A 17,989-nucleotide genomic window follows, 5' to 3' on the forward strand; every position below is an offset into this window, starting at 1 on the left:
CAAAAACATCAACACACTGAGCTGCGGGAACAGTATCTTTGAACTGGGTTTACTTAGGCTAGTTAAAGCATTACTTGCTATATATCGCTTATCATTTGTAATCATATTTTGCAGGACGGAGGCTGATTTCATTAAGGAAGTTGTGGAAGATATTTCAACGAAATTGAAACGTGAAACCTCATATGGTTTAAAGGGCATGGTTGGAATTGAAAGCCGCATCGAGCAAGTTGAATCGTTATTAAGCACTGATGATTGGCAAGGTGTTTGCACTGTAGGCATTTGGGGTACGGGTGGCATTGGAAAGACCACCCTTGCTAAGGCTGTGCTCAACAGACTCTTCTAACTTCGAAGCTGCTTGTTTTCTTAGCAATGTTAGGGAGAAATCAGAGCAAATAGATGGAGCCGATCAATTGCAAAAGACACTTCTTAGAGAGATCTTTAAGGAAAAAAATCTCTCCAAAGATTCGGCTTCTGTTCGAGAAAGGCTCAGCCGTACAAAGGTTCTCATTGTTTTTGATGATGTTTGTGACTCAAGGCAAATCAAAGATCTAGCTGGAGATAATCTTCGCTACGGGAATGGAAGTAGAATCATCGTAACAAGTAGAGAACAGAGCGTACTCGTGAAAGCTGTTAGTGATGAAAAATATATATATGAGGTTAAGAAAATAAATACTGATGACGCTCTTCAGCTCTTTCAATTTCATGCTTTCAAGGATAACTCTCCTAGAGAAGGATATACAGAGTTGTCGGCAAGGGTGGTAAAATATGCTGGAGGCATTCCCCTGGCTCTTGAAGTTTTGGGTTCCTTATTGTTTCCATGTAAGAGCAAAGACCAGTGGGAAGATGTATTGAGCACACTGAGAGATTATCCCAATGAAGAAATTCTAAATACGTTCAGAGTAAGCTATAATAGATTGGGAAGAAATGCGCAAGAGGTATTTCTTGATATAGCATGCTTTTACAAAGGGAAGCGTATTGAGGAAGTAAAAAAGATGGTAGACTTCGGCCAATTGCATGGTGGTTCATGTGCGGCAGATGGAATTAGAGTTCTCCGTGATAGGTCTCTCATATCGATTCATTCAGAATGGGAAGCCATAGATATGCATGATTTGGTACAAGAAATGGGTCGGGCAATTGTTCGCGAACAATGTATTGAAGAGCCCGGAAGACGCAATAGGCTATTCATTGATGAGGATGTTTATCATGTATTGAAAAATAACACGGTAAGAGCTGCAAGTGCATTCACAATTTTTTTAAACAATAAAGAAAAGAAATAGATCAATAAAATACTGTGTACTTGCTATGAGAAGACAGCTAGAGAAAACTCATTTACAAAAAAAAAAGTCATATTCCTACAAATGTAGTTTAGATTAAATTTTGTTGTGTGTTAAGTGTGTTCACATTTGTACTTTGCTGTTGGTTGTCAGGGAACTGAAAAGGTTCAAGCCATATTCACTCCCTGGTCAAGGACTGAAGAGCAAAACTTGGATCGTACAGAATTCAAAAAGATGTATAATATGAGATTGCTCAGTGTTACTTCGGTGTGGTGGTGGGAGGTCAAAATGTCAAACCTTATAACTCTCTCTCTTCCCAATTCTCTTCGTTATCTTTTATGGGAGGCATATCCTTGGAAATCTTTGCCCCCAGAATATTTTCTTGAAAAACTAGTTGAGCTTCATATGCCCTACAGCAAAGTCACGCAACTTTGGGATGGAGGCCAGGTATATGTGCTTGTTATAGTTTATTTGTGTAAGATGTAGTGTAGAAACTTATTCAGACTAAGTTGTTAATTCTTACCTTTTCTCTTTAAATGTTACAGAATCCTATCAACTTAAAAGTGCTCAATGTTCATCACTCCTATCATCTAACTGCACTTCCAAACCTCTCGGGGAGTCCTCATATCGAGCGCATATATCTTGAAAGATGTGTCATGTTGGTTGAAATTCCTTCGGATATTAAAGATCTTGACAAGCTTACTTATCTTGATCTTTCATGGTGCGAGAGTCTCAAGTATCTGCCAAAGATGCCAGGCAATCTTGAATTCTTAGGATTACAACGGAGTGGCATAAAGGAGTTGCCGTCATCAGTTTGGTCTCATGAAAAAATTTCTTCCTTGGATATTAAAGATTGTGTGAAACTTAAGGAACTACCAAGCAACAGTTGCAAGCTGAAAGTCTCTGGTGCTTTTAGTCTAAATTGGTGCCGCTTTTTTGAAAAGTTTTGGGAGCTTCCCAGGGGTATTGGTGAATTAGATTTGTCTTTTACAAGAATAAAAGTATTGCCCACATCATCAATGGAGTGTCTCTATTGTCTCACCACACTTAAACTGAAGCATTGCGAAAATCTTGCTTATCTCCCATGGAGAATTTGGAAGTTGAAATCCCTTGAGGTATTTGATCTCACTGGTTGCTCTAAACTTAAAGTTGTCCCTAGTGGCATCTACAAATTAAAAAATCTTAAAACTCTCAGCTTTGCTTTCTGTGGGGAACTTCGAAATTTTCCTCAGCCGACTGGCTCAGTTGGTTTTCTCTCTCTTGAAGTACTAAACCTCAAATACAGCGGTATATTAGAAATCCCTGAGGGCGTCATTTGCTCAACCTCATTACAGGTTCTTAATCTGAGCAGAACCAAAATTCGGAGCATACCCTCAAGCATTAAACAAGCTTCTCAGCTGTCTTGTCTGTGCTTAAACGAGTGCAAGAGCCTTCGATCTTTACCAGAGATCCCAATGCTCAGTCGTCTTAAAGCAAATGGCTGCAAGTCACTGAAGACACTGTCGAGTTCCAGGACTGCAATTACACAATGTTGGAATAGATATGAATTGCTTCGAGAGCAACTTCACTTTTATAATTGCCAAAGGTTGGGTTATGATGCAAGGAGCAGCATAATGGTTGATGCACAGCTTAGAATCATGCGAGCGGCAACTGCGTCTTCAAAGTTAAAAGAAGATTACGTTTGTTTCCCAACTGCGTCTTCATATGTAAAAGAAGAAGAGGAAGATTACGGCGATGTGTCTCTCAATCGCTACGAAGATCGCGTATGTTTCTCAACTGCAGCTTCAAATTTAAGTCTCTCTCTCTCTCTCTCTCTCTGTGTTAAAAGTAACAAGATGTCAATCAATGTTGCAGGAAGTGTACTCTGGGCCCTTAGTTACCATTATATGTCCGGGAGATGAAATTCCAAATTGGTTCGTACATCAAAATGATGGGGCTTCAATAAATGTCGGGCTTCCTGCAAATTGGTTTCGTGAAGGTTTCTTGGGTTTCGCTCTCTCTGTTGTTGCATCCGAACCCGTTCCTCCATATGATTTAGAATGGGTTTTGGGTCTGCAGTTTGAATGCAAGTACAAATTCAAAACTGGAGACGGGGAGAGTCATGAAATCAATTCCACTACAGAAATTTACGAGGAAAATTGTTTTTACCCACAACGACCGCATGTGTTCGTATTGTATAAGGACCTTGAATATGAAGAGAGAACAAAATGGTCCTCTGCTTTTTACGACCGTGTCACTGAGGTCTCTGTTCACTTCCAGCTCCAGGATATAGGTTGGGGACCCCAACCGGTGGTGGAAATGTGTGGGATGTGCCTGTTGTATGCCGAAGATGCTGAGAAATTAAAATGTGATGTCATGTCGCAACAAGAACAAGATGAGCATGCAGCAAGTGGGAGTGATGATCCTGAAGCCAGTGGAAGCAATGAATCTGAGGAAGCAAGTGGAAGCGATGACTCTGAGGGAGAAAGTGGGAGTGGTGATCCTGAAGCCAGTGGAAGCAATGAATCTGAGGAAGCAAGTGGAAGAGATGACTATGAGGGAGAAAGTAGGGGAATAGGAAGCAAAAGAAAACGACTAGCAAGTTGCCAGAAAAATTGAAAAAGAAGACGGCTAGTCTGAGGAAGCAAGTGGAAGAAATGAGTCTGAGCAAGCAAGTGGAAGTGACGAGCCAGATGCAAGTCGAAACGATTAGTCTGTTGTTGGTTTAGGGCTCTCCTACAGGCAGTCTTTGTTTAAGAAATATAAAGTATTCATTGAGTTCTACAAATATAATTAATACCTGCGTCATAATAGACCACCTATCAATAAAGATTGTTATACAAACCAAAGAATTCAGTTGATTCAAAAATCGAAGCCCATAACAAAATTTATCTAATATATTAAGACAAAAACAAAACCCAAACAGATACCTTCTAGCATTTCCTTTAGAAAAAAATTTCTCAAAAGAGAAAACAACTAAAATCATTAACAAATAGACACAACAAAGATAAAATCCATTGGAACTCCTGTTGAAGAAAATAATAAGCAACATTTACGGGAAAAAGAATTCAACGATATTGAGAAAATTACTTGACCTTCTTTGTCATTTACTATACTAAAGTAGGGGGGAGGGCAGGCGCTATTCACCTTTTTTCTGATTTTGCTTTATTTACAACAATGCCAGCCGAATGGGAGTGGGTTGGGAGGGTAATTCTCAAAAATTCAGAGGGTGATTTTGTCCTTTGAGGTCAATTCCTCCCCCCTCGATTTTGCTTTATTTACAACAAAACCGTGGGATTTGGGGCTGGGTTGGAACGTAGTTATTAAAAGTTAGGAGGGTAATTTTGTCCTGTACGCTTGAGACGGATTGGGGTGGGTTTGGGTATGCTGTCATTCAGTGAGGGTTTCGGGGATGGGAGGCCATGCCTCCGATAGAGAGAGAGGGAGAGGGATCCTGGCATGGGTGAGTGGAAGGGAGACAGTGAGAGAAAGAGAGAGGGAGGGGTTGGATGATGAACAGAGCCGAGTAAGGTCCCCTCAGTTCATGAATCACTCTGGATCGTCCGTTCCCTTTTGCATGTCAGATCAATGGCTGGATTTCGAAAGCTAAGTTCCATTTTTTATTCCATTCTTTGCTGTTACCATAGATGTGAATTGTTGGGTTAGGTTTTGGGGGTTCCTTTGTTTCGTTTTCTCTCATTTTCTCTCATTTTGGGGATGCATCTCTCTGTTCTGTGCATTGTCTTCTGTTTTAAGGTCAGTTTTCTTCTTCTTTTTTGTGGCTTTTTTTTTGGGGGTTTTCAGTTTGTTGATCTTTCACTCTGTATTTAGATTTTTCGTTCGTGAATGATTAAATGGGTATTGGGTTTTGGTGGTTGAAAATATGTTTTTTTTTTCTGCTTAAGCTTCTTGCTCATTTTCCTGGGATTTTTGGTTTTCGCTTGCACAAGGGTAAAGAGAACACTAAAATCTCAGGTTAAATGGGTATTGGGTTTTGGTGGTTTAAAATATGATTTTTTTCTGCTTAAGCTTCTTGCTCATTTTTCTGGGATTTTTGGTTTTCGGTTGCAAGGGTAAAGAGAATGCTAAAATCTTAGAAATTGGTATTGGCAATTGTATTAATGCATTTGCATTTTCGTTGGTTTGCAGTATAGGTGCATTGAGACCTAAAAATATTTGCGTGAACTTCATCGTTGAGGATGCCTCTTCTCGAGTCTTCTGCTTCATTCCGTTTCTCTCATCCAAAAAATTAATCGCTACTTCTCAAACTCTCTCTGTCTCGCACCGCCACACCAGGCGCCGCTGCCGCTCAAAGGCTTGGGTCTCCAAAGGCGGCGTTTTGTAAAACCCTCCCCACTCAAGGCAAGTAATTTCATGCCCAATTTGGAATTTAAATCTATTTATTTTTTATATGTACGTATGTATAGAATGTGATTTGATGATGTGTGTTTGCTGATTTTGGTGCAAATACAACTTCGTATTGTTCCCAAGGGATGTATTGAAGATGGGGATGCCAACTTATAGCTTTTCAGTTCAAACATCACATTTGACTTCCATGGCGGAAGAAGGTTTTGATTTCAATGCCTGCATATATAATGGTAAACCTCCCCTGTGAAGTTTTGGTGTTTAATTTCACTCTCCAATTTCTAATTTTGTGGAATATGATTTTACCCAAGTTAATATTTTTATGAAAACTAGAGAAGTTACATTAGTTAAGAAATTGTCTCGATGAATTTGGGAAAGTGTAATTTGGGATTCTGCAAGTCTAACTTTTGATGTTGTTCTGATATTTTGTGTTTTTTTTCCTTCACAGTAGCTATGTTGGTCTCTCCTCACCTCTCCTTTTTGGCGCAGGAGCGTGGATTAGATTCTGCAGATTTGATTTCATTCCTGGTAGAACTTAGTTTTCATGTTAATGGCGAGGTATTAGTTATATGCTCTTTATACATGACTATTCCTTTGCCGTAGCATATGCTTTATTGAATTCCTCCATATTTTTTTTTGGCTTATAGTTATTTCCAACTAAAATATGAATAGTGCTGCAGTAAATGTTGCCATAAGAACTTCTCATAGTATTCATTTTTTTATTTCTTTTGTAGAAAAGTGTTTTCTTCCACATGGAAAGTTTCTACCTGGAATTAATCTCTCACCTCTTGATTCTATTCTCTTTTTTGTGTGTCAGGCATATAACATAAATACATTCAATGAGAGGCAAAATAATATAGTCAAGGATCTTGCAGATTTGGGACTGATCAAACTTCAGCAGGTTATACTTTTGTGATTTATTCTTGGTATAACATGCACTAAATTGGTAATAATTTCCCAGATGACAGTTTTAACCATTTCCTGACCTCAAGTTTTAAATTTCTATCTTTTTGTGTACTTATCCAGGGAAGGAAAAACAGTTGGTTTATACCTACTAACTTAGCTACTAATCTTTTAGTTAGCTTGACAGACTCATCATTGAGGAAACAAGTTGGTTATTTGTACTCATTCTAGCTTTGTCTCTAATCGTTTATTCCACAACTAATTCCTAATCATCAAGAAAACTGATCTCCCCTTTTAGGTACAATTGCATGTTTTAGTGGAAACAAACTTCAGGCTCTATGCCTACTCAACATCTAAACTACATTGTGAAATTTTGTATTTTCCTAGCTGCTCTCCCCTTTTAGGTACAATTGCATGTTTTAGTTTGATTTTAGGGAGCTCTTGCAATGGAATCTTCCCCTTTTGCAATATATTGAACATAAGACCTACACCCACACAGGGGCGGATCGACGTTGGGACAAAGTTGGTCAGTTGACCACATGGACGCTGGAAAGTTGGCTAGGGAGAGCACCCAAATTGTTTCCCGCATCTTGGTTAAGGTCTGTACTGAATCTTGCTGCTTTGGAACATTTCTTTTAATTGTAAATAAGAAGTGTGTTAAATGTTTATGAGTGTTGTATTGATGTGCAGGCACTGAAGGCAATGCTGTCTCCTGATTTCAGCCTTTGTCTCTGCTTAATTCCAGAAAGAGTGGTATAGTTCTCTCATTTGCTTTCTCCTTTAAGTTTAGTACATACTCGGTTACAATTTCTTTATTTTCTTTCACATGGGTGACCGGGGTTTCAAATAGGTTGTGCATTCTGTGTGTGCGAGCCAGAATTGTAGTATGGTTTTCAAGTTGCATGTTTATTAATATCTCATTAGTTTCTGTTTCTCTCTTTTATCATCTCCACGAATTTCGTTATCAAAATTTGAGATATTTTTGGATGTGAATGTTATTCAACGTTGGCCAACGAAGGTTATTCAGCTAATTCCGTCTATTGTGTACTCTAATTCTTTATTAGCAAATGGATGAGCAGTTTAAGACACTAATTGTTTTATCTCACTACTTGGAATTATGTTTGTCTCTGTATCCAAACATTTGGCATGTTGTTAGTTTAGGTCAGAGGAACTCATAGCCACACACCTTACCAGCAACAATTTTCATTTTAAGGAAAATTAATGGAAAGGGCTCCAAAACTTTGCATTTTAATAAAAAAACCATCTAATAACTTTATGTAATGACAAGGACAAAAAGAAAAAAAACATAAAATATAAACATGTGTGCCCAACGCGCGTTAAGTTTCATAAACAGTGTAGTACTGTTCCTCTGTCATCTTTTTTGCTGAGGATTTCTTTTGAACCTTGCGGAATCAAAAAGACAACTTGAGAGCCCAAGTTTGAATTTTTTTCTATTTAGTAGTGAATTTGTAGCACAATAGAAATATGTGGAATGATATTTTTGCCTTTCAATTCTAATTGGCAATATGCTGCGTATTTAATTTCAGGTTGCATTATTTTTGTTATTATGTATATTCTTGATTCATGATTGTAGATGAAGATGGTTGATATTGATACACACTATCTGTCTGTTTTTGGTTTTCTGTTTATTTAATTTGGATAGGGTTTTGGAAAATTATCTTTGGTTGCGGCATTGGCGGCTCAGTTGGCTGCAAGTGTAGTCCAGGCAGGCACAAAAGAGATCACTACTAAGGTATTTTTCTATCCATTCTTAAATTTGTTAGATGCTAGACGATTGCTTTGCTACTGGTGTTAGCATTTACAAAACATATTGAGGAAGTATTCTGAATTTGGACACATTATGCTAATGGTGTCATTAATGTAATCCCATCTTTTGGACACATTATGCTAATGGTAATCTCATCATGCTTAATTACCATTCTTTCTTCATGTCATTATTTTCAAAGCATTACCATATTAGATAGGTGGTGTTAGCACAGAATCCCATGTGTATGTTAGGCTGTACTATTAATATCATGATCTGAACATGAGGGATTAGCACAGTAATCATACTCGGTAATCATGTTATGCATGACATCAAGGCCTGTACTATTAACTTCCAATGGTTGACGAATTTGGAATTTGTTCATCGAATTGGGTTTTCTGGAGTTTTTAAGTTCTTGGATCTATTCGAGATTTTAAATGGGATTTTCCTTTGTTACACTATAATTTTGTGCTTAGGAGACCATCTGAAGCCGCTTGAATTTTTTAGCGCAGGAACTTTTTAATAGAGCTTTAAGCTCTTCTTATTCTGTTTCAATTGTTAGCTTCTGTTTAGTGTGCTGTTAGTTTTGTTGTTAGGTTGCTGGCATTGTTTGTTAATTATTATTAACAAGTTTTTGTTGTGTGATTTGAATTTGAACGAAATTAGTAAACACAACAGAGAAAAGTTTAGCGCGAAGTTTTGTCCTGTGTTTTCAGCCATTGATCTATAGTAGGACAGTTAGAGTCTCCAGTTTTGTAGATTCTTTTAGATTTTGATTCTTGAATTTCAGTTTCTTCATGACCGACAATTTGAGGTTCAGTTATACTTACAAATGTAATCGACCTTACAAGAATGCTTATCAAAAACTATGTATGTTATAAAATAAAAATAATCACAGAAATTTTGCTCCCCTAATTGGTCATTAGGTTGTTGTTTTTCTTTAACATCTGAAGAACATTATATCAAAGACATCTAAACTTTTAAATGTGTCATAATTGATCATAAGATTAAATCTAAGTGCCATAGTTGAAAAATCTTGGGATTCAAAGCTATGGCACCAACAGTACCACCACACCCAAATATATGAATAGAAATATAGTCACTATAGGCTAACTAAAGAACCCAGGCTTGAACATAAACCAGGGCATAAGACACTTACCAAACTTTTCAAATGACTCAATTGTTCACTTAACTTGATAACTACTTCCTGCTATTGATAAATCACATCATTAGATGCAATAAAAAATACATGAAAGTGAAATGCACTTAATTTGATTTGCACTTTGTTTTCTTATACGTCCTACTGTTACGGGATTAAATTTAACAGACATCCATACTAACAGCTTCTGTTTTCAAAATTTGTGGAAACCAGCTGTGATATGTTGAAGGAAAGTTCAGAAAAGAAAACACCTCTACATACCGAATATTATGTCTAACTTTAGCATACTTGAAGCCGGTATGCTATGCCATCAGCTGCTTCTAATTTTGTAAACAGTTAATACTATCTTAAAATTGAAATTATGAATCCTTATAATTGAAATGCCAATGATTCAAAGCTCATGATTGAATTATTATAGTTCTGTAAGATTTATTGAATACTTTTTTTCAAACTGTTTCTCGCAGCGGAATCACTGCCACCAACAGCTATGGCTGCGCAGTTCGTCGTTGTCCAGTATTCCTCCGAAATTCCACTATCTCTCTTTACTCTCTCTGACTCAGTGCGTCTCTATTCTTCCAGGTACACACCCATATCTATATCCCAAACGACTCTTTATATGTATCTATTTGTTAGATAAGGATTTTGCCTTTTGGGTTCAATTTTATCTGCTGTCTGCATTGGATTTGATGTCTTCTCAGTCCTTATTTTTTTTATCCAGCAATGGAGCTTGCATTATCGCTTGAGAAATTGGCAAATGAAAACTGCTTCACTTGCACAGTGTAAAACATTCATTGTTATTGTATGATGTCTTCTTAATATAAGATGATTAGGTGTAGGTGATTATATTTTGTACCAGTAACATCGATTGGTTCGTGTTGTGAATTAACAATTATGTGATTGTGAGACAATTGTACAAAGATAAAGTATTGGATTGTTGTTTGGTGTGGGTGCAAATTGTGCCGGAGAAATTATTTTGCTTAGTGCTTTGGAGCATCATTTTTGAAAAACATATGGTCAAGTCAGAGAAAAATGTTAGTTATGTGCTTATTTACTGTAAAGATGCTTGGGCTGGTATATATATTTCCACATATTGTATTGGTAGCCACAAACATTTGTGTTTTATCCGGCAGTGTGATGCCATTTTTATCCCAACAGATTCTGGAAGTGATCTCTGTTTCTGTTATCAAATGTTGTGTAGTTTCCTATTTTTTTTTTCTTCTTTTGGCTGGAAAGTGATGGAGAAGATAAAATTTGAAAGACACAGTTGGCGTGTTTACCTGCTATTGATTAATTCTTGGCTACCTTTACCATCTTTTGAAAGCTGTGGATGGGCTGAATGATAACATGTTAACAGTAGTTTTAAACCAATATGATCTTACCCCATTTCGAAAGCAAATTAAAGAAATAATGATGGGCATGCATGTTAAAAAGGTGAAACCCAACTCACAACTGCTACCTGTTTAGTTTAACACAACTTTCCTCTGCTTGGTTGTTGAGAAAATGTTGGGAAACAGAGGAACTCAATTTGAGTGCTATTGTTTGGATGGATGCTTATTTTGACGAGCTTATTAAGTCTTGGATAATTTATGAACTTAAGATCTTCAACTTTAGTATTTAAGAAGTAATGCGTTATTTTTTTTTTTTTTGTGCAGCGGTTAAAGAAGAGTGCGAGGAAACTTTAGAAAAGATTAAGGAAGGTGAATTGATCATGGTATTTAAGTTTTAACAATTCAATTTCTTAAAATTGGGTAAATGCTGGCATTTAATAGTACTTTGAAGATGGATTTTTGACAGAGTTTTGACTCTCCATGCGCATTTTTTTATTTAGTCTTTGGCAAGCCATCATATATGATAAATAAAATAATTGGGTTTTAGTAAATATTGATTTTATAAAATTCTGTGTTTAAATTTCTAGGTTCTGATGAATTCTCATTTAGAGTTGGTGACTACCAATCAACTCACCATCAACTTTAGATCAAGATTGAACTATGCCTTAAATGTGTAAGTCATGTTTTTCATTCTATTTTGTTGATTTTTTCATCACAATTTATTAAAAAGTTGGGATATCAGTTAATTTTTAGTCTTGGATTATAACTTTTTATTTGTATTTCTGGAAGATTGCAGAAACTTGCATTAAGATTCAACTCTTCGATTCAAAGGACCTTAGGATTGAAGGCTGAATTATTGTAAGTCTGTCTTCTGTCACAGGTTTACCCATATTTTTATTTCCAATCATTTCTTGACACTATATTAGTAATCCCAATTATTATAGGGAATTAACAGATTAAGATCTATTTAGACAGTGGACTCTGTGTTGTCTCAAGGTGATTTATGCTTATTTCTCCATTTGTTACGGATGAGTGGATGCCTATGATTAAGTGAAAGTGAAATCTAAGAGTTTTTAATTTAAATGCACTCATTTAGCACTCACATTTATCTGATTGAGTAGATGAAAAAAAAGGGAAACATGGATTATGTATGCACCTTCATTTTGTTTTCTTATACGTCCTACTGTTAAAAGATTAAATTTAACAGACATTCATACTAACAGCTTCGGTTTTCAAAATTTGTAGAAACCAGCTGTGATCTGTTGCAGGAAAGATTCAGAAAGGAAAACATCTCTACATACTGAAGATTATGTCTACTTTAGCATACTTGAAGCCTTTTGAAGCCGGTATGCTATGCCATCAGCTGCTTCTAATTTTGTAAACAGTTAATACTATCTTAAAATTGAAATGCCAATGATTCGAAGCTCATGACTGAATTATTATATGTCTGCAAGATTTATTGAATACTTTTTTTCAAATTGTCTCTCGCAGCGGAATCACCGCCACCAACAGCTATGGCTGCGCAGTTTGTCGTCGTCCAGTATTCCTTCGAAATTCCACCATCTCTCTTTACTCTCTCTGACTCATTGCATCTCTATTCTTCCAGGTACACCCATATCTATATCCCAAACGACTCTTTATATGTATCTATTAGTTATGTGCTTATATACTGTAAGGATGCTTGGGCTGGTATATATATTTCCACATATTGTATGGGTAGCCACAAGCATTTGTGTTTTATCCGGCAGTGTGATGCCATTTTTATCCAAACAGGAACAGGTTCTGGAAGTGATCTCTGTTTCTGTTATCAAATGTGTGTAGTTTCCTATTTTTTTTCTTCTTTTGGCTGGAAGTAATGGAGAAGATAAAATTTGAAAGACAGTTGTGGTAATCCTTGAGATAAAAGTAGATGATCCAAGGATTAAAACATATATTTCAAGGAATTAATGTTGGATGCAAAGAACAATGTTACAGTTTCACTATCATATATCCAAATATCGTAAGTTTGGGACTTAACGTAAGCTATAGTTAGCAAGACCACTTACAAGTTATAAATGTATTTTTTTTCCCCCGGGGGGGGGGGGGGGGGTGGGTGGGGAAGCAATTGAAAAACTTGATATCACCTTTGCATTTGTATGTTATCAATGTAAAGATTATTCTTTTGATCAGTTAGATGTCACAGTTTTTATAATCAATGCTTTGGTTAACTATAAATCCACACACCATTTTCATAAGATTTGTTTTTCTGCCAACATATTAATTTTGCTCAATGATTGAATATTTTTTATAGAAATGATGTAATGGGTTAATCTAAAATTCCGAACTGAACTCTTACATGACTGCTACTGCACATGCTCCTTTTTTTGGTTGTTGGGTTTTATTTTTATTTCATTTTTTGGTAAATGCAATTGTTGGTTTTGCAAAGAACTGACTTTTGTCTTATTTATAGTTCTCTATGCATGTAGTTTCACCTTTTTTTATCTTGAGTATCTGGTTGGCTTTATTTATCAGTCCCAGGGTTGTGATTCTGGATGCTGACATGATTAACCACCGGTTGGTGTTCCTTGGGAACTTGGTGCGGAGAAATGCAAGCATGTTGCAGCGTATTATGGGTATATTACTACAACTTTTTTTTCCCCTTTCTGTAAATGATACTAGATTTTAATCGAGACCAGATTGTATTAATCAAACAAAAGCATTGTTACAAGATTCTTTTCCATAAAAAAAAGACTAGGTATCCATACTGTATGGTTATTTTCTTTATAGTATAAACCTTTTGAATCAACCATTGAATTGGTTTTGGAGTTTTCGTTTGATCAGAGAGATAGAGTGTTTTTTTGGGTGAAAGTTTTAATCAGTGAGACTTGGAAGAAAATGGAAGAATTTTCCTTTTCTATGCTCTAAGAATCAGACCCTATGCATTCTTACTGTTTAATGCTGAGAGTTTCTATTTTGTTATATTATAATGGAACCAATGCATGTTTACATGAGGAGCTTCGGAGTTGAATTTCATGAGTTTTTTTAGGAAGGAATAAAATCAGAAATTGAAGTTGTATTAGGTCCGTGTGGAGAGCTACGGTATCCTTATCCTGAACAGCATGGTTGGAAATATCCTGGTATTGGTGAATTCCAGGTACCTTAATAAATGGTGATCCCTCCTTTCATTAGTGGCATGCATAATAGCTAGGGACTGACGGTTATTTCTAAATGTTAAGTTAATAGCCCTTCATTCATCTGTGGTTATGACCTTAAGCCTGTAGCTCATTTGATTTTGTACTTCTATTTGAACTTTGAAGTAGTTCTCTGATTCAACCTGGTTTGGTGCAGTGTTATGACCGATACTTGATGAAGAATCTGACGCAGGCTGCAAAAGCAAGGGGCCACTCATTCTGGGCCAGAGTACCAGATAGTGCAGGTTCTTATAATTCCCAACCACATGAGACAGGGTTTTTCCGTGATGGAGGTGATTATGATAGCTACTATGGCAGTTTCTTTCTTAATTGGTACTCCTGTGTGTTGATTGATCATGGTGATCGGGTATATGAATCCTAGAGCACCATTGCGCTTGGTAGATATAGGATCCTTATTGAATGATACAAAAAAACTCAATCTTTTCTATCTATTGGTTACTGGTAATTTGGATTGGTGTCTGAGATTTAGAGAATGGCTCGCATCTTTAATTTCTGTTTCCTTCATTATTACTGTTTTCAATATTTTTACTGCTGGGTATTGATGATTTGTAGTCTGTGAGGGCTTCAATCTGTTGGAATTTTGAATGGTTATTGCTTCATTGGAATTTGGGTGGTCCAAATTTTGAATTAGAAGAAAACCCATTTGATTAATATTTTAGGTGGATTGGCTCTGTGTGTTTCGTCTGTTATTTCTTCCCCAGTTGGAAAGTGGAAGCCCCAACTTTGAGCTCAGAGCTTGAATTTCTCAATCATTCGTTTCTCTGCACTCTCATCAGTTCACTCTCTGAGGAACTGGGTACTTATCCAGCTCTAACAAGTAATACTCCATTTAATTGCTTAATTGAGGTTTTTTGTTTCTCTTTTTCGCTCTTTCATCAGTTCACTGGCTTTTTTGTTTCTCTTGATCCTTCTTAATTATCATCTATTAATCTTTCCATTCATAATGAAGCTTAAATGTCAACCTGTGTTGAGGTAGCCACGTGAACCATTGCAAGAAACGTGCTGCTGACTCAGGATTTGACATTGCAGGTTTCATTGACTTCCTATCCTGTGCTTGCTTATTTTTTATTATCTGATTTTAAACTTTTAACAGCATAAAGCTTATGAAAATTCAAATGTATTTGACCACGATATAATTTTAGAGGATTTAAAAAGTTTTGGTGGATGTAGAAGAATGTTTTAAGTCTAACATATTTTAATGTGGACTATCCTTTTATTTGGGTCAATTTACATTGTCAATCATTGATAATATTAATGTTGCAATCCTTGATTCCCAATGAAGAATGCCTGTTTTGTATCAATCATTATTGGAAGGAAAAGAGAGGCGAGAGAAACATTAGCTGTGTAATAGTTTTACTAAACAAACAGAATTATATCACACATTTTGTATCCTATAGCTCATCACAGTAATCATAGTTCGTCAGTTTAATTATTAGCAGCTGATAAGTGTTTGTAAAGAAGTGTAGCCATGGGAATTTAAACAAATTCAAATTTATAGATTCAAATGGGTCAAGGTTGATGTGGTAAGGAATTTATGGACAGTTGGACACACACACACACACACAGATATATATATATATATATTAGTCCACCCTATACGTATTCTTTTGTCAAGCATTTCCAAAGTTCTACTAGCTTAGATACTGGTTGTTTTTCAGAAATCAAACATGCAAAATTTCTATGCATGTTGTAAAATTGGTTGTAGGAAGTACGCTTCTAAGTGGACATTCTGTGTGAAGGTTGTTTTGGTCAGATATGCAATAGAAATTTGCGTCATTGGGGAGTCTGGTGTCTGTCAATGTTTAATGGGCTTCTAGCTTTAAAACCCCACAATTAGCAAGCAAGGCGAGGCTTAAATTGTGGTCATGTGGTTGGTTATTGATTTTTTCTCATGATGATTCCAATGTTTCTTTACGTAGAGCTCATGATTGTATATCATGGGCTTCCAATAATAAAAAAATCTTAACACACGATAAGAGTGCTTCCACTTTGTTAAGGTGTTTTCTTTTCTCAATAGCAATGAACCATTCAGCCTACATTTATTTATTTGAGAAAACTTTAGAATTAGTCTTTGAAATTTTTACTCTAGCATCTCTTCAAGAATAAAAGAACAATTACCAAATTAAAATCCCTATAGACATTGCTTATATCTTCATCTCTGTAAGACCCTAATCCAGAATTCCCAGGGATGCAAAAGATTCCACATCTGTTTGGTCATTTTGCTAAATTTCATTAGATTTGGCCCTCAAATTTGAAAAAGCTTTCATCTTGCTGTAAATTTAAGTCTTTTCTCTCTGTGTTGGTCCATCTCCTTATATTTGAAAGTCTCAGAATTGCTATTGGATTTATTGTGTTTGGGAATTTCAGGATTTTGGATTTTGGTCGGTTTAGGTTGCTGCAGATGGGGGCTTTGGATGTAAGGCGGTGGTTGGCAGACACTGAAAGCTTGATTACCCTCCTTATGGAAGGAACTTTGTGAACCATCAGCCTACTGGAAGGTTTTGCAATGGCAAACTGGACACTGACATTGTAAGTGGAAAATTTAGCTTCCAAATAAATTGCTTTTTATTTAACGTTGATCTGTGTAGTGTTTTTAGTTAATAGAAATTGACTGGTAATTAACAATATTACCATTTAGATGCCTTCAGTTGTTCTTATTGAAAGTATTAGTTGAATTCTACTATTTACAGCAAACCATATAAACAATGATATGTAATTCTAAGAGGAGAGATTTAATGGCATTACTATGTTTTTAGTTCGATTCAAGGATGCAAACTGTTAATTTCCTTTGCAGTTACTTTTATTTCAAGACACTGCACTCTTCTTTCAATCCCGCATTCTTATGAATCCTCGAAATATTATTTTTGCGCAGAATTAGTTTGCCAAATCCACATTACAGTGTTAAAATTGAGAATTGTTAAAATAGTATGATTTACTTGGAATCTGACGGTGCTAAACTGCAGCAAATAAATTTTTCCTGTTGTATTGAATTTTCGAAGGGCTTCCTTTCCACTTTTGATAACTCAGCAGCTGCAAGCAAAGCAGAGAGTTTTTTATTCAAGAGCAACAATCCAGAACAATTTCCATGGGAAGAGTCATGGATTCCTATTTCTTAGCTCTCACTGCCATTGTCACTGTAACACTCTCTCTCTTCCTCTGAAAGATAAATCTGAAATTTTGAGCCCTGATTTGTTAGTTACGCAGTCCTTGGAACGGAATACAAACACAACTCGACAATAGGGTCTTCATGTTGTCCCACATCGGAGGATTATTATAAAATTTATAAACTTTATTAGCGTTTACATTAGGCTTTTCATCTCCAAATAATTCTTTAAATTTGGTTCCCTTATGGCTCAGATAGGCATACAATCATCGTTTGGAATTTGGTTTTGACTGCAAATTTGGAATTTGGTGTTTATAGCATTTGATTTTCTCGGATTTTCTACATGTTTTTGTGATGACACGGGGGACGAATTCTAGGATCGAGGTGAAAGGATTTGGAAGAATCAGATATGCCTATTCATTTGCAAGGTGATTGTTTTACAGCTTAAAATACCGTGGGAGTTTATTTCACTAACATTGCATTGGTTTTTTAATTTGATATGTTTTTTTTATGTGTGAAAATCGAAGAACTTTTAAATGTTTGCAAATTTGGTTGACACTTAAGTGCAATTCATTTTGGTCAAGGCTTTGGTTTGTGGCCAGTTGGAATTCATTTAGCTAAAATAAGATAAATCTCTTTTTGAGCGAATCTGGGGTTTTGTTAGGTGTGGGTTCTTTTGGCCTAATTTTTTTTTAATTGATTTGGGGTTTTGTTTTGTTTGGTTTGCTAAGATTTGGTTCCCCAAAATTAGTTTTACATGCAATAAGAATACTGCGGATCAAATTGTAGGTCCAAACGTGTCTTGAAGTAGATGTATATACCTGATGAATTGCTTAAACATGATCTGGATGGTAAACCTTATGTTGATATACCAAGCTGCCCAGTTTTAGTGTTTGTTGATATAAAAGATGAAAAGCTTGGA

General features: G+C 36.1%; 4 protein-coding genes and 1 pseudogene across 24 annotated transcripts in view; 4 read left to right on the forward strand and 1 right to left on the reverse strand.

Annotated features, from left to right (window-relative positions):
- LOC126585329 (TMV resistance protein N-like) overlaps window positions 1-639 on the forward strand; it is a 71,959-nt gene extending 71,320 nt beyond the window's left edge. For all 16 annotated transcript variants that reach the window (XM_050249730.1, XM_050249733.1, XM_050249726.1 and 13 more), the window contains one exon: window positions 115-639. In XM_050249730.1, the coding sequence (XP_050105687.1) occupies window positions 115-343 (229 nt within the window). In that variant the 3' untranslated portion in view covers window positions 344-639. The remainder of the gene's footprint in view (window positions 1-114) is intronic.
- LOC126585319 (disease resistance protein RPV1-like) overlaps window positions 1-3,272 on the forward strand; it is a 66,403-nt gene extending 63,131 nt beyond the window's left edge. The window contains exon 6 of the mRNA XM_050249712.1: window positions 3,103-3,272. Coding sequence (XP_050105669.1) covers window positions 3,103-3,175 — 73 coding nt within the window. The 3' untranslated portion in view covers window positions 3,176-3,272. The remainder of the gene's footprint in view (window positions 1-3,102) is intronic.
- The window catches only part of LOC126585325 (protein HIGH CHLOROPHYLL FLUORESCENCE PHENOTYPE 244, chloroplastic-like), a 93,033-nt gene that overhangs the window by 55,685 nt on the left and 19,359 nt on the right, over window positions 1-17,989 (reverse strand). The gene's annotated exons all lie outside the window — the stretch shown is intronic.
- LOC126585321 (disease resistance-like protein DSC1) lies at window positions 1,962-3,879 on the forward strand (annotated as a pseudogene).
- Window positions 4,649-16,725, forward strand: LOC126585332 (general transcription and DNA repair factor IIH subunit TFB2-like). Of its 4 annotated transcripts, XM_050249742.1 has the most exons (15): window positions 6,804-6,925; window positions 7,021-7,120; window positions 7,212-7,274; window positions 8,185-8,274; window positions 9,910-10,024; window positions 11,098-11,156; window positions 11,361-11,446; window positions 11,563-11,631; window positions 11,997-12,119; window positions 12,265-12,379; window positions 13,285-13,385; window positions 14,101-14,236; window positions 14,624-14,781; window positions 14,914-14,993; window positions 16,332-16,725. In XM_050249742.1, the coding sequence occupies exons 2-9, from the start codon at window positions 7,061-7,063 to the stop codon at window positions 12,016-12,018; spliced, it is 564 nt and encodes a 187-aa protein (XP_050105699.1). In that variant the 5' UTR covers window positions 6,804-6,925; window positions 7,021-7,060; the 3' UTR covers window positions 12,019-12,119; window positions 12,265-12,379; window positions 13,285-13,385; window positions 14,101-14,236; window positions 14,624-14,781; window positions 14,914-14,993; window positions 16,332-16,725. The 4 variants fall into 4 exon arrangements, with proteins under 4 accessions (XP_050105697.1, XP_050105700.1, XP_050105701.1 ...); XM_050249740.1 differs by lacking the exons at window positions 9,910-10,024; window positions 11,361-11,446; window positions 11,563-11,631; ... (5 more) ...; window positions 14,914-14,993; window positions 16,332-16,725 and adding exons at window positions 4,649-5,009; window positions 5,403-5,615; window positions 5,721-5,851; ... (1 more) ...; window positions 6,436-6,519; window positions 6,645-6,728 and having other exon boundaries at window positions 6,820-6,925; XM_050249743.1 differs by lacking the exons at window positions 6,804-6,925; window positions 12,265-12,379; window positions 13,285-13,385; ... (2 more) ...; window positions 14,914-14,993; window positions 16,332-16,725 and adding exons at window positions 5,721-5,851; window positions 6,070-6,176; window positions 6,436-6,519 and having other exon boundaries at window positions 11,098-11,142; window positions 11,570-11,631; window positions 12,019-12,105.

This window comes from Malus sylvestris, chromosome 10, assembly GCF_916048215.2.
Source record: "Malus sylvestris chromosome 10, drMalSylv7.2, whole genome shotgun sequence".
Taxonomy (NCBI): domain Eukaryota; kingdom Viridiplantae; phylum Streptophyta; class Magnoliopsida; order Rosales; family Rosaceae; genus Malus; species Malus sylvestris.